This window comes from Ranitomeya imitator, chromosome 6 (genome assembly GCF_032444005.1).
Source record: "Ranitomeya imitator isolate aRanImi1 chromosome 6, aRanImi1.pri, whole genome shotgun sequence".
NCBI classification, from domain to species: Eukaryota; Metazoa; Chordata; class Amphibia; order Anura; family Dendrobatidae; genus Ranitomeya; species Ranitomeya imitator.
This window is the reverse complement of record NC_091287.1, coordinates 528,714,558-528,735,241: the sequence shown is the minus strand read 5'-3', so window position 1 is coordinate 528,735,241 and position 20,684 is coordinate 528,714,558. Positions and strand designations below refer to the sequence as shown.

The following is a 20,684-nucleotide window of genomic DNA, read 5'->3' as shown; positions in this document are numbered from 1 at the left end:
GAGGTTGGCGGCGATCCTGCGCTGAAATAGCACGGATAACGCTGAGATCTGGCCTTTGAGGGAACTCAGTGCCAATCCGGAGTCCAGACCGGACTGAAGGAAATCCAAGATGCAAGGGACAGAGAAAACGAGCGGAGGGTGTCCTCGGAGCCTGCACCATGAGAAGGTTTTCCAGACGCGGTGGTAAATGGAGGCGGAAGACGCCTTACGAGCACTTAACATGGTGGGAATGACCTGCTGAGAGAAACCGGCACGAGTTAGAATCCAGGTTTCAACAGCCACACCGTTAAACGTAGGGCCCCTGAGCTCTGGTGGCAGATCGGACCTTGGCGAAGTAGGTCTGGGCGGTCTGGTAACCGCCAGGGAACGTCTGCTACGAGCTGAACGAGTTCCGCGTACCAAGCGCAGCGTGGCCAATCTGGGGCGACCAGAATGACCGGGACCCCCTCCGTCTTGATCTTTCGGATCACCTTCGGCAGTAAGGGAAGAGGAGGAAACACGTATGTTGAAACTGATGCCACGGGAATATCAGCGCGTCCACTCCGATAGCCTGGGGATCCCGAGAACGAGCAATGAAGTTGTGGACCTTGGCGTTCAATCTGGACGCCATCAGATCCACGTCCGGGGTCCCCCAGCGAAGACAGATCTGTCGAAAGACCTCTGGGTGGAGTTCCCACTCCCCCGAGGCAAGGCCCTGGAGGCTCAGGAAGTCCGCCGCCCAGTTCTCGACTCCCGGAATGTGCACCGCAGGGATGATGGAATGGTTGGTTTCGGCCCAACGAAGGATGTGAGAGACTTCCTGCATCGCTGCCCTGCTGCGGGTACCCCCCTGGTGGTTGATGTAAGCCACCGCCGTGACGTTGTCCGACTGGACTCGTATAGGGTGACCCGCGAGCAGGGTGTGAAAGCGACTCAGGGCAAGTCTGATAGCCCGAATCTCCAAGATGTTGATGGGGAGCCTGGATTCCCGAACTGTCCAACGGCCCTGGGCAGAGTGGTGAAGAAACACCGCCCCCCAGCCGAGAAGACTGGCATCGGTAGTAATCACTAACCAGCGGATCGGGAGGAAGGACTTCCCCTGGAGAAGAGATTGACACAGGGTCCACCATACGAGAGATTGTCTGACCCGCGGAGACAGGGGGCAAGGGCGGTCGAGAGATGGGAGGCTCCTGTCCCAGTTGTCCAGCAAAGCCTGTTGTAGGGGGCGGAGATGGAGTTGAGCGAAAGGAACCGCTTCGATTGCTGCAACCATCTTTCCCAGGATCTTCATGGCGAACCGAATTGTTCGTGGGCAAGGATGACAGAGCGTTCGGGCTCCCTGCTGAAGCGCTTGAGCCTTGGACCGAGGAAGCAAGACCAGTCCCCTTGAAGTGTCCAGGATCATTCCCAGAAAGGAGATCCGACGGGCAGGAACGGGAGAGGACTTGTCCAAGTTGATCAACCAGCCCAGGTGCGAAAGAGAATCCAGGGTAATGTGGACGCTTGACTCGCAGGTTTGGAAAGACGGGCCCTTTATGAGGAGATCGTCTAAGTAAGGTAACACGACGACTCCTCGAGAATGAAGGATGGCCATGACAGCCGCCATGACCTTGGTGAATACCCTGGGCGCCATGGCAAGACCGAAGGGTAAGGCCGTGAACTGGAAGTGGTCCTCCAGAACGGCAAAGCGGAGGAACCTTTGATGAGGCGGGAAGATCGGGATGTGAAGATAGGCATCCTTGATGTCTATCGAGGCCAAGAATTCCCCCCTTTCCATCGAGGAGATGACCGATCTGAGCGATTCCATCCTGAAGTGCCGGACTCTTATGCACTTGTTCAGGAGCTTCAGATCCAAAATGGGGCACACCTTTCCGTCCTTCTTTGGCACGACGAAGAGGTTTGAGTAGAAACCTTTGAACCTCTCGTGTTCCGAGACCGGAACAATGACCCCGCTCTGGCGGAGGGAGTGAATGGCGCAAAGAAGGGCACGAGACTGAGCTCCCGAACTGGGGAGACGAGAGGGGAAAAACCAAGGAGGAGAGGAGAACTCTATTTTGTAGCCAGACGATACCAGGTCCCTGACCCATCCGTCGTGAACGACGGAAAGCCAGGCCTGCTGAAAAAGGAGTAGACGTCCGCCTACTCTGGTGGTATCGACTGGCGCCGTTCCCGAGTCATTGAGACGGGAATCTGGGAGGTCTGGAACCTCGGGTTCTGGGCTGCCTAGGTTTTCCGCGCCAGGAAGGGTTCGGCCTGAAGGAGGGGCGAGCGTCTCTGTCTGTGCGAGCGGATCGGTCCGATCTGGGAAGACCAGAAGGATTGGACCAGGCTGGGCTGGTACGAAAGGGCCGAAAGCGAAAATAAGGCTGGCGCTGGAAAGCCGCCTTGGGCCTCTGTTGGGGAAGGAACTTGGTCTTTCCCCCCGTGGCGTCAGAAATAAGGTGGTCAAACTTTTCGCCGAAAAGGCGCCCGCTTTGAAAAGGGAGAGAGATCAGAGATTTTTTAGAGGAGGAGTCTGCGCGCCACTCTGAGCCAAAGAGCCCTTCTAATAGCGATGGCGTTAGAAGCCGCCGATGCTGCGCAATTCGCCGCATCGAGGGATGCGTACATCACATAATCACTAGCCATGGCTAACGGCTTAGCCAGGTCCGCCATCTCAGACGGGAGGTCCTGCTCCTGAATGGATTTCGCTAGAGCATCCGCCCAGGAAACCATTGCCTTGGTCACCCAAGCTGCGGCGAACGAGGGGGACAGGGAAGAGCGAGGCCTCATACACTGAGCGAGCTAGAGAGTCTAGCTGGCGTTCAGTGGGACTCTTAATTGAAGCGCCGTCCGGGACTGAAAGAAGCGTTTTAGAGGCCAGGCGCGAGACCAGAGGATCTACTATAGGGGGATCCGTCCAGTCTTTCACGAGATCTGCTCAGAAGGGATACTTCGATACCAGATCTTTCTTACCCGAGAAACGCTTATCTGGACGCTCCCTGTGTCGCTTGACTATATCTAGTAAAGCTGGGTGAGAGGCAAAAGTCTTGTGGGAGCGCTTGGTTCTGGTAAAAGAGACCGCGTGTTCCGGAGCGGAATTAGGGTCATCATCCACCTTAAGCGCGTGATTGACTGCTACAATGAGGGAGTCAACCGTAGCTCTGAACTCCGGAGCCTCCGGGTCCAATGATACCTCGGACTCATGTTCAGAGTCGTGAACGCTGCGAGCCCCCACAGAGGGTGAGCGAGAGGTGGAGCTACCAGAATCTGAGTGGCGAGGTGAACGCTCAGGAGAAGTAGCACGGATCCGTTTTCTGGATGACCGTGCCTCTTTAAGTGGAGAGCGGCCCCTGCTGGCCGACGATTCCCCTGCTACGGAGGGATCTCTTAGGACCTGTAACGGATTGCCCCGTTCCCCGGGAGGATTTTGAATGGATTTAATGGCGTTGGCTAAAAAATCCACGGACTGCGAAAGTGAAGCGACCCACGGGGGGGACTAGGTACACCGGAGTCGGTGGCGGTGGAGGGCTCCTGGGCACATGGAGCATCGCAGGCAGAGCGGAGAGCTTTGAGGGCGAGGAAGTGTAGCCTGGCAGGTGGTACACGCAGAAAAAAAGGTCGAATGCACCTTTGAGGATTTTTTAGTCTTCGACTGAGACATGGTGTACACTAATGCCAGATAGGGTCTAGCCTAAGGAAGCGAGGGCGGCGCTGCAGGAGAGAGCTGACGGTCTCCTTACCCTGGTCCTGTGTCCCACAGAAGAGAGAGGCGGCAGGAGGATTAGGCGACAGCTGACGTGCACAGCGCTGCACGTGGAGGACGCTGCGGCTGGAAGACCAGAAGCTGCCGGCGTGCAGAGAGATCCAAGATGGCCGCCGAGACCTGGGGGAGAGATCTCGCACACAGCGAGAAGCGCCAGGACCGGGGGCGGAGCCGCGCGATGATGCGAAAAAGGGGTCGGAGCCTATCGGGAAGCGCCAGATCCCCGGCCGGCTAGGCCGAAGCCAGGGACTAAATTTGCGGCTACGGCCCGCGGCCGCTGATGCCGGGACAACAAAGGGGGCCCAGGAAGAAAGTGCCACTAGTAAGGGGGAGCCCTCCGAACCGCAGAGCCGGCGCCACCCCCCTCCATTCCACAAGACACTTACCCTGAAGGAGCAGCGCACCAGGGGCTGAGGTAGGAGTGTCTGGGGTGAAGAGAAAAACCGGGACGGTGCAGGGGTTGGGAAGCCTCCATCCACCAGCCCCAGAAAGGGGGGTGGAGAGGAACCGTCCACCACCTGAATCAGCCGCAAGCAGTGGTGATGCAGGGTGTGCTGCACGGACGCCACGGGTACTAGTGCCTCTGTACAGCCGAGGGTGAAACCTGGTGGACAGAGCAGTCCGGCAATAAAAAGGCCTGGCTGCAGAAGAGGGTACTGGAGGTAAACTCCAGTGCTCGTCTGACTAAGTGGGGAGATCGGTGCCCTTTTAGGAAAAAACCGTCGCCCAAAAAAGGTCAGCTCAGGCAGTGGCTCCCACGTCGCAGGATAGGATACGGAGAGGTAAAACTCCCGTGCTCGCCTGTTGTTGGTTCGGGGGAGATCGGACCATGAAAGAATCCGTCGCCCCCTTCGTCCGGGTAGAATTAAAAAAGTGTGCCTCCTACGGACACTAAGCTTGAACTGGGTGTCTGGAAGCCAGTACGAGGGTGTATACTGCAGGGGAGGAGCTAACCTTTTTTTGTCTTAGCTTAGTGTCAGCCTCCTAGTGACAGCAGCATAACCCATGGTCCTGTGTCCCCCAATGAGGCGAAGGAGAAATGCAAATTTGGCAAAAATTTCGCAATTTTCAAATTTTTATTCTGTTAAACCAGAGAGTTATGTGACACAAAATAGTTAAACATCACCCACATATCTACTTTACATCAGCACAATTTTGGAAACAATTTTTTTTTTTTTTGCTAGGAAGTTATAAGGGTTAAAGTTTGACCAGCGATTTCTCATTTCTACAACAAAATTTACAAAACCTTTTTTTTTTTTAGGGACCACCTCACATTTGAAGTCAGTTTGAGGGGTCTATATGGCTGAAAATACCAAAGTGACACCATTCTAAAAACTGCACCCCTCAAGGTGCCGAAAACCACATTCAAGAAGTTTATTAACCCTTCAGGTGCTTCATAGCAGCAACATGGAAGGGAAAAATGAACATTTCACAAAAATGATCTTTTAGCAACAATTTTTTTCCCCAAGGGTAAAAGGAGAAACTGGACCCCAAAAGTTATTGTACAATTTGTCCTGAGTGCGCCGATACCCCATATGTGGGGGGAAACCACTGTTTGGGTGCACGACAGGGCTCAGAAGGGAAGGAGCGCCATTCGACTTTTTGAATGAAAAATTGGCTCCAATCTTTAGCGGACACCATGTTGCGTTTGGAGAGCCCCTGTGTGCCTAAACATTGGAGCTCCCCCACAAGTGATCCAATTTTGGAAACTAGACCTCCCAAGGAACTTATCTAGATATGCGGTGACCACTTTAAACCTCCAAGTGCCTCACAGAAGTTTATAACGCAGAGCCGTGAAAATAAAAAAAAATCATTTCTTTCCTCAAATTATTTTTTAGCCCACAATTTTTTATTTTCACAAGGGTAACATGAGAAATTGGACCACAAAAGTTGTTGCCCAGTTTGTCCTAGTACGCCGATACCCCATATGTGGGTGTGGGGGGGGAACCACTGTTTGGGCACACGTCAGGGCTCGGAAAGGAAGTAGCGACGTTTTGGAATGCAGACTTTTTGATGAAATGGTCTGCGGGCGTCATGTTACGTTTGCAGAGCCCCTGATGTGCCTAAACAGTAGAAACCCCCCACAAGTGACCCCATTTTGGAAACTAGACCACCAAGGAACTTATCTAGATGTGTGGTGAGAACTTTTAATGCCCAAGTGCTTCACAGAAGTTTATAATGCAGGGTCGTGAAAAATAAAATATACTTTTTTTTTTTCCACAAAAAAGATTTTTTAGCCCCCAAGTTTTTATTTTCACAAGGGTAACAAGAGAAATTCGACCCCCAAAGTTGTTGTGCAATTTTTCCCAGAGCATGCTTATGCCCCATATGTTTGGGTGAACCACTGTTTGGGCACACGTCGGGGACTCGGAAGGGAGGGAGCACCATTTGACTTTTTAAACTTAAGATTGGCTGGAATCAATGGTGGCGCCATATTACGTTTGGAGACCCCCTGATGCGCCTAAACAGTGGAAACCCCTCAATTCTAACTCCAACACTAACTCCCAACACACCACTAACCCCAACACACCCCTAACCCTAATCTTAACCCTATTTCCAATGCTAACCCTAATTCCAACCCTAACTAATTCCAACCCTACGGCTATGTGCCCACGTTGTGGATTTTTCCGCACAGTTTTTGAAAAATCCGCAGGTAAAAGGCACTGCGTTTTACCTGCGGATTTCCAGTGTTTTATGTGCGGATTCCTATTGAGGAACCGGTGTAAAACGCTGCGGAATCCGCCTAAAGAATTGACATGCTGCGGAAAATACAACACAGCGTTTCCTCGCTGTATTTTCCGCACCATGGGCACAGCGGATTTGGTTTGGTTATGGAAAACTACCACGAATCTGCAGCCAAATCCGCACTGTGTGCACATAGCCAAATTGTAACCCTAATTGCAACCCTAACTCTAACCGCAAACCTAACCTTGATTGCAACCCTAACCTTAGTGGAAAAATAGAAGTAAATATATTTTCTTTTTATTATTATTGTCCCTACCTATGGGGGTGATAAAAGGGGGGGGGGGGTATTTACTATTTTTTTTTATTTTGATCCCTGCGATAGGTTCTATCACAGTGATCAAAATGTACCTGGAATGAATCTGCCGGCCTTTCAGATTCGGCAGGTGGGCACACTGCGCATGTGCCCGTCATTTTGGAGGATGGTGGCGCCCATGCAGAAGACCGACAACAGGAGGGGTACCGGAGGTCGGTAAGTATGTGGGGGTGGGATCGGGTAGGAGGGGAGCGGAGGACAGGACAGAGGGGACGAGATCTGTGGCGGTGGCAGAACGTGGTCTCCAGCCATGGCCTGGGACTTAAAGGGAACCTGTCACCCCATTTTTTCAGTAGGAGATAAAAATACCGTTAAATAGGGCCTGAGCTGTGCTTTACAAGAGGGTATTTTTTGTCCCCTGATTCCCTACCTATGCTGCCGAAATACCTTACAAAAGTGGCCTTTTTCGTCTGTCAATCAGACTGGTCAGGTCGGATGGGCGTGGTCACAGCGCTGTTTCTCCCCCACATCTTATGTTCCCGTTGGTGGCGTAGTGCTTCTCGCATGCGCAAGTGCCGAATGCACTGCGCAGCTGTAGAAAAAGAGCGCGCTCGCCGCTATTCAGCGGTTTCTCGGTGGGCGCGACCATCTTCCTGAGGCCGCACGTGCGCAGATGGAGTCTCCTGCTTCCCGGGGCTTCAGGAAAATGGCTGCGGGATGCCGCGCGTGCGCAGATGGACATCGCGGCGGCCATTTTCCTGAAGCCGAGATCGAACTCTGCTTCAGGAAAATGGCCGCCGCGATGTTTATCTGCGCACGCGCGGCATCCCGCGGCCATTTTCCTGAAGCCCCGGGAAGCAGGAGACTCCATCTGCGCATGCGCAGCCTCAGGAAGATGGCCGCGCCCACCGAGAAACCGCTGAAAAGCGGCGAGCGCGCTCTTTTTCTACAGCTGCACAGTGCATTCGGCACTTGGGCATGCGAGAAGCACTACGCCACCAACGGGAACATAAGCAAGATGTGGAGGAGAAAAAGCGCTGTGACCATGCCCATCCGACCTGACCAGCCTGATTGACAGGCGAAAAAGGCCACTTTTGTAAGGTATTTCGGCAGCATAGGTAGGGAATCGGGACAAAAAATACCCTATTGTAAAGCACAGCTCAGGCCCTATTTAACGGTATTTTTATCTCCTACTGAAAAAACGGGGTGACAGGTTCCCTTTAAACAAAGTATTAGTTTAGACTTATACAACCACATTATTTTAGTTAATTTTTTTTTCACCTAAAAAGACTTCAATTTTTTTAATTGATTTGTACAGATTATGGGTGACAGCAAGAGGGGGGAAATTCTGAAATTATTCTTCTTACGATAGGATTATTTATTTTTTTTTTACATAACAAGAACCTGTAATTTTTAGACACATTCCTATATATCGCATGTACACAGTGCTGATGTGTTACTGAACTGGAGAAGAAGAAATCACACAGTTCTCTGCCTTTCCATTAACAATGACGTATTTATTTAGAAGAACATGTAACATGTGATAAAACAGCTCTGAGGAGAGAAGGGACAGACAAGTACTTTATACACAAACATTTCCATAGGTAAAAATGAGGAGCTTGCAATTTAACACGTTTTAAGAATTTCTCAAATTGTTAAAAAACACAAGACTGGAGTCCTGTTCACAGCTTATAAAAGGGCAGAAGCGATCTACGAGAGATCTGGAAGTTCCGAAGGATCATTTCCCTGGAGCTCCTACATTACAGTCAGTATCGTCCCAGTCGAATCGGCTGATAACAGGGAACAATAAGTTCAGTTCACCTTTACAGCAAATAAGTAGATACAGTTCTAGCTAAGACAGGTGTACTTATTCACTCCTGGATGAAGTTGGGTTGAAACATGTGTCGGGTTCTGAGGTGGAAGCTGATGCAGTGAATTATATTGTAGTACCACCACTATGCCAACTTGCGACTGTTTGGCTTATGCATTAACCTACTTCATCTCGTTCTTAATATATATATGCATTTAAATCAAGTGTGTCGTGTTACAAAAAATATAATTATTGCAATATTCAAAAGGGGTATATGCATCTCCTATCCCCAATATGCAGCAGTAGGCAATGGGAGGCAAATGCTGGCCGCCTGGTAGGTGACTACACATCGCTAATCTTTTCAGGGCCACGGTGGAGAGTCGCATTAATAGAGAATGAAGTTTCCAATCTGCTGACAAACATTTTCCTTGTTTGGTGGCTGATCTGTGGAATGTTTACAAGGGTCCTTGATTAAGAGCGAAAAAATTTTTTTTTTTTAAATTTCTTCTTGAAGGCCGACTGTCTGTCTAAATGGGCTTGAACAGAATAAAAAGGGTCATTTTAACTCCAGGTGATGGCACATCAGGAAACCGTAAAATGACTTGACGGCACAACTATAATTATGCTGCTTTTTTGGTTCAATTCTTAAACAATGTAAAGATCTCTGCTTGCTGTCACTGAATGATCATTTGCATAGAAAGCAACAGAGGCACCCAGGAGATAGGTCAGCTGAAAGTGAGGGCTGGACCAGACGCTGGAACTGGTTTCCACAAATCTTTGCTCATCTCTAGTGATTACAGTAGAGATGGGGATCATATATTTTCAACATATTAACACTTTCCTCATGTTCTTCCTTAGTGTCGATGGCAAGAAGGGATCACAGGAGACGGGATGATAAGGTGATCTAGTATGTGTCATAAGTGTCTGATCAGATGAGTGTACAACCTCTGGGCTGCTCCCTTCACGGTCGTCGGACACTCCTCACTTTCATAGACTAATAGAGAAGGAAGATAACCCTCGACTGAACTATGATCGATGCAAATGTCTCGTTATCTGCAGATGTTGAGGGTCCGCAGGCCCCTTGTTTTGGTAGCAGAGTATGTAGGTTTTGGTGGAAGCATAATATGGCATTCTGTACATGTAAAAAATAGAGACCCCAGACACAAGGCTGATAATGAATAAGATTCTATAAACCCAAACACACAAAGTAATTAGAGTTACGCAAAAAGATTAGACAGACCCTGAACCAATGGCCAGGGCTGTAATCTATGGCTGACAACCTGATGCCCTGCAAACCTAAATTGCCAGGTTTCCCAACCTCACGCCATAATGCTGGTGCTCCAATCCTGACCATAAACGCTGGAGATGCCGACAAGTGGCTGGCACGTCTATTTGCTAGTAGCACGGACTACGAAGTGGCTGCAGAATCAAGGTCCTGTGAATCATTTGGCTCAAGTCTAAATATAATTAATGAATATATACATTTGGTTATCCATAAAAATATCATCAAGGTTTAAAACTAGACGACTCTCGGGACATTTTTGTATTAGGGGACTTTTAGAATATGTACACGTAAACACTTAATATATTAGATAGACGATATCTTGAGGCAATTTACAAGTTCGGTTGAGTCATCTCAAATCCTGAAATGCTTCACCTCACGCTCCATTTCCTAACGGGAAAAGAAAAAAAAATGATTAAGAGACACAAAAAGGACAAATATCACAGTATTGCAGCCATTTAGGACATCTTCTACTTTCGAGGACGCGCAGTCTAGGCCATGTGATATTTCAATACAATTACTCTGGATGGCTGCAGTTTTGGTTGACAACTATATGCAACCCTTTAATAGAGGCGATTCCGAGGATCTCGTGTAAGAGTTGACTCAACAACACAACGTTACGATAGAGAGGTTACAAATTTACAAGAAGAAAGGGGCTAAATTGTTGTGATCTATCACCCGAGTGTTTGCGTGACGCAGTGTTCTGCGTTCATCCTCCTTACTTGTAATAATTGTGTCTTGTCATATTCCTTACGATGCCTGTAAATACACTGGCTCAGCAGGGCATATAACTTCTCCAGCTGTAATACATTATATCCTTTGCTGTGATCTACAACTTTGTTTAAGAGTCCCTGAAAATAATAAAAAATATTAAAATGCATGTGGATAAGCAATTCCTTACAAAAATTATTAATATTTCCTGTCATCGTACAATTCCAAGGAGGAAAATGTGGAATTTTTTTTCGTTTATTGGGGTATGCACAACTATTTTTGCAGTGTACCTGCAGAGGTAAACAGCAACGAAAACGCAACATAGAAGGCCATCAAAATGTTAAAACAAAAACTCCTCACTTTCTGGCCCTCATTGCCACCGATCCGACCCACATCGCTGTAGGCCACCCTGAAATCCCCGCAAAGCTCGTGGTTAACACAGAGATGTCCCTTTGCAGACATGATCAAAACCTTTCCCGGGCAAAAAAACAGACTATGAGACGTGGGGATTTCAGCACAGCCGACGTGGATCCAAAGATGTGAAGAGGACCGGATGGGTGGCGGTGAGTATAAAGATTATTTTTACATATTACATGCTGGGATCTGGAAGGATCCAAACTTGCCATGGTCTGTGTACAGATTTCTATACTAGCTGCAAGCGTCCTGTCCCGAACTCCTCATTACACTGGCATATATGATACACTGGCATATCTGACACTTGCAGCCATTCAGCCTCTAAAAAGACAGTGAACCTTAAAATAGACCCAATATTGAATTTACATCATGTGAAAACTGGATACGCATGTTTCCTGTGATGGTGACTATGGGCCTGATTCAGCAAGGCTTTTTCGACAGTTTTCACGAAACGTTGCAACATTTTTGAGCAACTCAGAAATTGTGCAAAAAATGACCAACTTAATGTTAATGCCAGTAGCAGCCACCTCCACCAAAAAAGTGGGCAGAGCTTGGGCAGGACAGGGGTGGGTGGGGGTGGGGGGAGATCGTGGAAATGCCCACCCAACAAATTAATCACAATCCGCTTCAGCTTCACGAATGGAGTAACATGTCTGGCGCTCAACAGTTATAACATGTTCTTACAGCACTTAAAGTACAATTATAAAAAGCAAACAATTAGCAAATATGTTAAAGGCCAAGTGTATGGTTTCAATCGTCATGAGCGATAGGTTCATACTTTTGACATTACATAAAAAGAAAACTATTAGGAACTTGCCTTGAGGTGCTCGTGATTGACGTGCAAGGTTTGTGCTGGCTCAGAAAGAATATCCATGATTTTTTCCATGCTGATAAGGTGCTGCTGCTCCACCTGCATTTGTCTCCCGCGGGTCATCCGCAAAACACACACGTCTAGTGAAAAAAAAAAAAAATCTGTGTCTAGAATAGCCATCTCTCCTATTTCTGTAACAAACAGGCTCATATTCCACTTGTTGCAGACAAGTCTAAAATCTTATCAGTCTGTATACGGACTAGCTGTGTTTGGAATAAGTAAAGTTCAAACAGAAAAAACAAAACAAAAAGAAATAAACTTTTCTTGCGCTTCATTAGGGACATACATAATAAATTGGGTACCTACTGTACCAATGCAGTTTGTGGAGAATATTTTTTTCACAAAAATTTCAGAAAGTTATGAAATGTCCTATGAATGTCTATTCTATTCCTGATCTAAGCTCTAGACTTTTAGCCGAGATGAATCTATGCGGCAGTTTATGTTCATGATTAGTAGTGAAGCTCCTCTACAGATAAGGGGAAAAATTAAACAGGGAAGGAATGTTTGCATTAATCTCAGAAATTCTGGAGTGAACAAACATAATTAAGGTACCGTATATACTCGAGTATAAGCCGACCCCACTAATTTTGCCACAAAAAACTGGGAAAACTTATTGACTCTAGTATAAGCCTAGGGTGGAAAATGCAGCAGCTACCGGTTAATGTCAAAAATAAAAATAGATCCCAATAAATGTAAAATTAATTGAGACATCAGTAGGTTAAGTGTTTTTGAATATCCATATTGAATCAGGAGCCCCATATAATGCCCCATAAAGTTCATGATGGGCCCCATAAGATGCTCCATATTAACCCCTTAATCCCATATGATGTACTATCCCGTCAAGGCGCCCTGGGACTTAATTCCCAGTGACGGGATAGTACGTCATATGCGATCGGCCGTGCTCACGGGGGGAGCGCGGCCGATCGCCAGCTATCGCAGCTGACATCCGGCACTATGTGCCAGAAGCGGTCACGGACCGCTCTCGGCACATTAACCCCCGACACATCGCGATCAAACATGATCGCGGTGTGCCGGCGGTGCAGGGAAGCATCGCGCAGGGAGGGGGCTCCCTGCGGGCTTCCCTGAGACCCCCGCAGCAACGCAATGTGATCGCGTTACTGCGAGGGTCTCCTACCTTCCTCCCTGCAGCAAGGCCCGGATCCAAAATGGCTGCGGCATCCGGGTCCTGCAAGGAGGGAGGTGGCTTACCAAGTGCCTGCTCAGAGCAGGCGCTTGGTAAGCCTGCAGTGCTGCATGTCAGATCGCTGATCTGACAGAGTGCTGTGCAAACTTTCCAAAATGGTGTCACTTGTGGGGGGTTTTAATGTTTAGGCACATCAGGGGCTCTCCAAATGCGACATTGAGTACCATCTCAATTCCTGTCAATTTTGCATTGAAAAGTCAAACGGCGCTCCTTCCCTTCCGAGCTCTGCCATGCGCCCAAACAGTCGTTTACCCCCACATATGGGGTATCAGCGTACTCAGGACAAATTGTACAACAACTTTTGGGGTCCTTCTCTCCTGTTACCCTTGGTAAAATAAAACAAATTGGAGCTGAAGTAAATTTTTTGTAAAAAAAAAAAAAAAAATAAATGTTCATTTTTATTTAAACATTCCAAAAATTCCTGTAAAACACCTGAAGGGTTAATAAACTTCTTGAATGTGGATTTGAACACCTTGAGGGGTGCAGTTTTTAGAATGGTGTCACACTTGGTTATTTTCTATCAGATAGACCCCTCAAAATGACGTCAAATGTGATGTGGACCCTAAAAAATATTGGTGTTGTAAAAATGAGAAATTGCTGGTCAACTTTTAACCCTTATAACTCTAACAAAAAAAATTTTGTTTCCAAAATTGTGCTGATGTAAAGTAGACATGTGGGAAATGTTACTTATTAATTATTTTGTGTGATATCTCTGTGATTTAAGGGCATAAAAATTCAAAGTTGGAGAATTGCAAAATTTTCGCCAAATTTCCGTTTTTTTCACAAATAAACGCACGTTATATCGAATAAATTTTACCACTATCATGAAGTACAATATGTCACGAGAAAACAATGTCAGAATCATCAAGATCCGTTGAAGCGTTCCAGAGTTATACCTCAAAGGGACAGTGGTCAGAATTGTAAAAATTGGCCCAGTCATTAACGTGCAAACCACCCTCGGGGCTTAAGGCCTCTTTCACACTTCAGTTGTTTGGAGTCAGTCTAAAACCGCCATTTTCCCCAAATAACGGATCAGTCTTTTTTTTTTTTTTTTTGACGGATCCGCTATTTTCCCCATAGACTTGCATTAGCGACGGATTGTGACGGATGGTCGTCCGTTCCATCCGCCATGCGATGGTTCCGTCGAAATTTGGCGGACGTCATCTAGACATAGACGGACATTATAACGTTTTTTGTCAACGCCGAAATGGCGGCTCGCAACGGATCCGTCGCGTCCGCCATTCCATAGAATGGCCGCCTATGGGCGACTGATCCGTCGCGACCGTCCTTTCGGCGGATCCGTCACCCCAATCCGCTTTTTCAATTGCGCATGCTCCAAAAAGTAGATACTTTTCCCAGACAACCCCCAAGTAACGGATCCGTCAAAAAAAAAAAAAAAAAAAAAAAACGGATCGGTTAGAACTGTTTTCTCAACAATTGTGACGGATCCGTCACTATGTCGGAAGTGACTGACGCCAAACAACTGAAGTGTGAAAGAAGCCTAAGGGGTTAAAATATACCCCATACAATGCTGCATAAAGGTTGATGGCCCCATGAGATGCTCCACACATTGTGGCCCCATGAGATGCTCCACACATTGTGGCCCCATGAGATGCTCCACACATTGTGGCCCCATGAGATGCTCCACACATTGTGGCCCCATGAGATGCTCCACACATTGTGGCCCCATGAGATGCTCCACACATTGTGGCCCCATGAGATGCTCCACACATTGTGGCCCCATGAGATGCTCCACACATTGTGGCCCCATGAGATGCTCCACACATTGTGGCCCCATGAGATGCTCCACACATTGTGGCCCCATGAGATGCTCCACACATTGTGGCCCCATGAGATGCTCCACACATTGTGGCCCCATGAGATGCTCCACACATTGTGGCCCCATGAGATGCTCCACACATTGTGGCCCCATGAGATGCTCCACACATTGTGGCCCCATGAGATGCTCCACACATTGTGGCCCCATGAGATGCTCCACACATTGTGGCCCCATGAGATGCTCCACACATTGTGGCCCCATGAGATGCTCCACACATTGTGGCCCCATGAGATGCTCCACACATTGTGGCCCCATGAGATGCTCCACACATTGTGGCCCCATGAGATGCTCCACACATTGTGGCCCCATGAGATGCTCCACACATTGTGGCCCCATGAGATGCTCCACACATTGTGGCCCCATGAGATGCTCCACACATTGTGGCCCCATGAGATGCTCCACACATTGTGGCCCCATGAGATGCTCCACACATTGTGGCCCCATGAGATGCTCCACACATTGTGGCCCCATGAGATGCTCCACACATTGTGGCCCCATGAGATGCTCCACACATTATGACCCCATACATTGTGGCCCCATGAGATGCTCCACACATTAGGGGCCCCATGAGATGTTCCATACATTATGCCCCATACGATGCTTTATACATTGTGGCCCCATGAGATGCTCCACACATTATACCCCAGAAGATGCTCCTCATATATGCCCCATAAGATGCTCCTCATATATGCCCCATAAGATGCTCCATACATTTGCCCCATTTCCTGTTGCTGCGATTAAAATAATAAAAAAAAAAAATCACATACTTACCTCTCTTCGCTCAGGACCCCGGCACTTGCGATAGTTACCTTCCATCGCTGCGCTAATCGCGTCATCGCGCCCTCTGACCTGAACAGTCACAGCCAGAGGACGGAAGACAGAGCGGCGCGCAGCGATGGAACGTGGAAGGTGACTATCGCGCAATGCTCCCCCTCCCCTGATATACTCACCTGCTCCTGGCGCGGTCCCTGGCAGCGTCTCACTGTCAGATGGTCTCCGGAAGCATCTTCCTGTGTTCAGCGGTCACGTAACCGCTCATTAGAGTAATGAATATGCGTGCATATTCATTACTTTAATGAGCGGTACCACGTGACCGCTGAACACAGGAAGCGCTGCCCGGAGACCATGGGACATGGAGGGACATCGCCAGGAGCAGGTAAGTATATCACAGCCGCCGCTCCCCCTCACCCGCCGACCCCACACTGACACTGACTCGAGTATAAGCCGAGCGGGTCACTTTCAGCCCAAAAAAGTGGGCTGAAAATCTCGGCTTATACTCGAGTATATACGGTAACTACTTCTTAAAGCATATCTAAACTTTCAACAATAGTCCAGTATATGTTGTCTGTGTATGCTTGATGTTTTAGTTTGTTTTTCCTCTTAGCTCATGTTTGGAGAAATTAGCTGCTCTGATGACTTTGTTAAAGGGAACCTGTCACCCCTAAAAAATCGATGGTGAGGTAAGCCCACCGGCATCAGGGCCTTATCTACAGCATTCTGTAATGAATATGGACTCCCATATAGGTTGAGCCGCATATTCATTACTGTAATGAGCGGTACCATGTGACTGCTCACTACATGAAGTAGCTGCCGGCGCCGGGGAACAGACAAGCAGGGACCGCGCCAGGAGCAGGTGAGTATAACGCAGTGCGCTATATTCACCTGTCCCACCTTCGGCGCCGCTGCGTCTTCCGCGTCCTCTGCAGTGACGCTCAGGTCAGAGGGTGCGATGACTGGATTAGTGCGCGGCGCCCTCTGCCTGAACATCAATGCAGAGGACGGGGAAGACGCAGTGGCGGTGGAACACAGAGCCGGGGGCCTGAGAGGCGAGTATGTAATTTTTTTTTTTTTAATTGCAGCAACAGCATATGGGGCAAACGTCTGTATGGAGCATCTTATGGGGCCATGTGCAGCATTATATGGAGCAATTATCTGTATGGGGCCATGTGCAGCATTATATGGGGAAAATATTTGTATGGAGCATCTTTTGGGGCCATGTGCAGCATTATATGGGGCAAAAATCTGTATGGGGCCATGTGCAGCATTATATGGGGCAAATATCTGTATGGAGCATCTTATGGGGCCATAATCCACATTTGTGGAGCATTATATGGGGCAAATGTGTCTATGGAGCATCTTATGGGGTCAATCAACATTTGTGCAGCATTATATGGGGCATATTTTAATATGGAGCATCTTATGGAGCCCATCATAAACTGTATGGATCATTATATGGGGCGTATTTTGTATGGAGCATTATATGGGGCCATCATGAACTGTATGGAGCATTATATGGGGCTCCTGATTCAATATGGATATTCAAAAACACTTAAACTACTGTTGTCTCAATTAATTTTACTTTTATTGGTAACTATTTTTATTATTGAAATTTACCAGTATTGCTGCAGTTTTCACCCTAGGCTTATAAGCGAGTCATTAAGTTTTCCCAGTTTTTTGTGGCAAAATTAGGGGGTCAGCTTATACTCGTGTCGGCTTATACTAGAGTATATACAGTAATTTTTGTTCTGTGCTAACCAGCAGAAGGCCAAAGATGGATGTCTCAAGTTTTAGAGGCCACAGTGATTGACTAAAATCGTGCATTGATGACATAATATACTACATTAACATCACAGCAATGTGAAGTCAATGGAGTTTTTACTGAACTTATACTAAATAGAAACATTGGCATTCATCTAGATATTATAAAAACAAATTATCTTAGGTTATTAAATAACAAAATCACCCCAAAAAATTAAAGTGCAATTACAAAATTGGCGATTTACGAGCCGTACCGTTAATCTCCGCATGGTCACCACTCTCTGTAGGTGCAGGATTTTCCACAGGTACCTCAGGGGCTACAGATGTAGGTGAATCCTTGGTAGGAGAGGCTTTTGCGGTTTCTTTGGTCACATCTTCACTTTCCACATTACCATTCTCTGCCTCCATTGACGATTTGTCTATCAGCTCTAATTCAGTCTGATCTAAACTGGACTCCTGGAGCTCGTGGTCGGCGTCGCTTCCATGTTCTTCGTTCTTTTCAGACCGAGTGATCTTTTTCTTTTTAGCCAAACAACCAGAACTCCAACGACTCTTCCGCTTATATTTTTTTTTTCCTTTGAAAAAAAAAAAAAAAAAAAAAAATTTTACTATAAGCAAATCTAGATCAAATAATAGCTGAAATTAGACTTTAGTCAACTTTCTGAATCAGCAACGTTAGGGAGCACATTATATTACAAGGCGGACAATGTATAGGAATGTGGGGTGTTCAAGCACAAAAGATCTGATGAACGGTCGGTGTCGATTTAACATTTAGCAGTACGATGAATTAAATATGCAATGAAAGACACCTGCAACTTTGCGTTGTGTATTTTCTGCCAATTCTACAGTGTAACACCTACACGGCATGAGAGACATGTGATCACAATTTGTCCTCAATTTTTCTATCTCAAAATTACAAAAATACCCAACACACCCAAGCTAGGAGTACTTGCTGTCACAGGTACAATCGATCGACACCTTTTCTCAGGATTTTCCAAGTCAGTGTTTTTCCCATCCTGAACTGTAGCAGTTTTAGGAAGCACATGGTAATAAGATGGTATGTACTTGGAAGATGAAAAGCCTAAAAAACAAATTTTAAGAATTAATGTACAAAGATCTCTGCAGTTCACATACCCCATACTAGTTGAATAATGTGTCTAAAGAGTGTGTGTATGTGTGTATCACCATAGAATGCGAGTCTGCAAGGACAGGGTCCTCTCCCCTCTGTACCAGTCTGTCACTGTAAACTTGTTTACTGTAAACGATATCTATAACTCTGTATGTAACCCCTCTCATGTACAGCACCGTGGAATTAATGGTGCTATATAAATAAATAATAATAATCATTCACACATCAAAAAGTTTTGATTTGTGGATGTTGAGGTGAAGACACTGCAGTACGATTCCCTAAAAAGGGATCCAGCGTTGTGGCTCTGTTTCTGGTTCCTTGCAGAGCCAAACACGCAGTTTACGGATCTACAGAAAGCTTCACCAGCTTTCTGGTGTTAAACTCCTTAAAATATTGGCAAAATTTTGAAATTGAAATTTTTACGACACTCTTGGTGCGCCCTTGGTGGGGAGAACGAAGCAAACCCAGTGTGTAAAAATGCAACACAATTTACGCCACAATAGTGGCATAAATTAAACCGGTTACAAGAAGTGCAAAAACTCATTAGGAAGCGTGCACCTCAATGAATTTGGAGCATCTTACTACATCACTCCTTTAATTAAAAGGGAACCTGCCACCAGGTTTGGCCGATATGAGATGCGGCCACTACCTTTCAGGGCTGATATACAGCATTCTATAATGTTGTATTTCTGCCTCCAACGCGACCTGTAAGAGAAGAAAAAAGATTTTTCTGTACTCACCGTAAAATATTTTTCTCTTAGGCTACGTTCACATTTGCGTTCTGCCGGGCTGCGTCGGGCGCAGCCACGGCGACGCATGCGCCATGCGCCCCTATATTTAACATGGGGGCGCATGGACATGCGTCTGCATGCGTTTTGCGATGCATGCGTCTTTTGCCGCAAGCGTTAGGGCGCAGAGGACGCAGCAAGATGCATTTTTTTTGCATCCAAAATCCGGCAAAAAAGGACGCATGCGTCGCAAAACGATGCGTTTGTGTCGCCGACGCAGCCCCGCACAACGCAAATGTGAACGTAGCCTTAGCCTCTAATTGGGGGACACAGGACCATGGGTGTTATGCTGCTGTCCACTAAGAGGCGACACTATGCATAATCTGAAAAAGATTAACCGTGGCTCCTCCTCTGCAGTATACACCCCTGGACGGCGTCAGCCTTCTCCAGTTTTGTGCAAAAGCATTAGGAGGAACGTAACAAGAACAACCACCATGCCTATAAGAAGGCAACTATGTACGAGCTCAAGAAAACATCATGAGAACTCAACAGTAACAACAGCCCGGAAAGGGCAACAGGGTGGGAGCTGTGTCCCCCAATTAGAGGCAAAGAGAAAGATTTTACGACGAGTACACAAAAATCTCCTTTACTCTGTCGCCTCATTGGGGGACACAGGACGTCCCAAAGCAGTCCCCGGGTGGGAAGCAATGGACGAATATTGTGCAGACAGGCCCCAACACTTGGGGCACCACCACCTGCAGAACACATCTACCCAGGCTCGCGTCCGCTGAGGACTGGGTATGAACTCTGTAGTGTTTAGTAAACGTGTGTAGGCTAGTCCAAGTGGCCGCCTTAGACACTTGTTGTGCCGAAGCCTGGTTCCGAATGGCCCAGGAGGCCCCTACCACCCGTGTAGAGTGTGCCGTAATACCGTCTGGAAGAGGAGAATTCTTAAGGCGGTAGGCCTCTTGTATGGTGGATTTGATCCACCTGGCAAGGGTAGCTTTGGAAGCTGGCAGACCCTTGCGGCCGCCTTCCAGAAAAAGGAAAAGAGAATCAGACTTCCGGAAGGACGCAGTCCTAGACACATACGCAATGCCCTGATGAGGCCAAGCATATGCAGAGCCTTCTCCACTCTATGAACCGGAACCAGACAAAGGGATGGCAGTGAACTTTCCTCATTGAGGTGGAAGTTGGACACAACCTTCGGAAGGAAGGATGGGACCGTACAACGAACTACCTTGTCCTGGTGAAAAAGCCAGGAAGTGCCATCTGCAGCAGAGTGCTGACAGTTCAGACACCCTGCGTAGCGAGGTGATTGCCACCAGAAAGACCACCTTCTGGGATTGAAGACAGAGTGGGAGTACCCTAAGGGGTTCAAAAGGTGGTCCCTGCAATGCTGTCAGGACCAGGTTGAGGTCCCACATATCTAGTG

The 20,684-nt window shown here is 47.5% G+C and overlaps 1 protein-coding gene across 2 annotated transcripts in view; it reads right to left on the bottom strand.

Moving 5' to 3' along the window:
* Positions 1-8,217: 8,217 nt before the first annotated feature.
* Positions 8,218-20,684, bottom strand: part of ATAD2 (ATPase family AAA domain containing 2) — a 56,616-nt gene continuing 44,149 nt past the window's right edge. For both annotated transcript variants that reach the window (XM_069731857.1, XM_069731858.1), the window contains exons 24-28: positions 18,327-18,473; positions 17,647-17,967; positions 11,757-11,890; positions 10,537-10,665; positions 8,218-10,204 (exon numbers count right to left, since the gene is read on the bottom strand). In XM_069731857.1, coding sequence (XP_069587958.1) covers positions 10,169-10,204; positions 10,537-10,665; positions 11,757-11,890; positions 17,647-17,967; positions 18,327-18,473 — 767 coding nt within the window. In that variant the 3' untranslated portion in view covers positions 8,218-10,168. The remainder of the gene's footprint in view (positions 10,205-10,536; positions 10,666-11,756; positions 11,891-17,646; positions 17,968-18,326; positions 18,474-20,684) is intronic.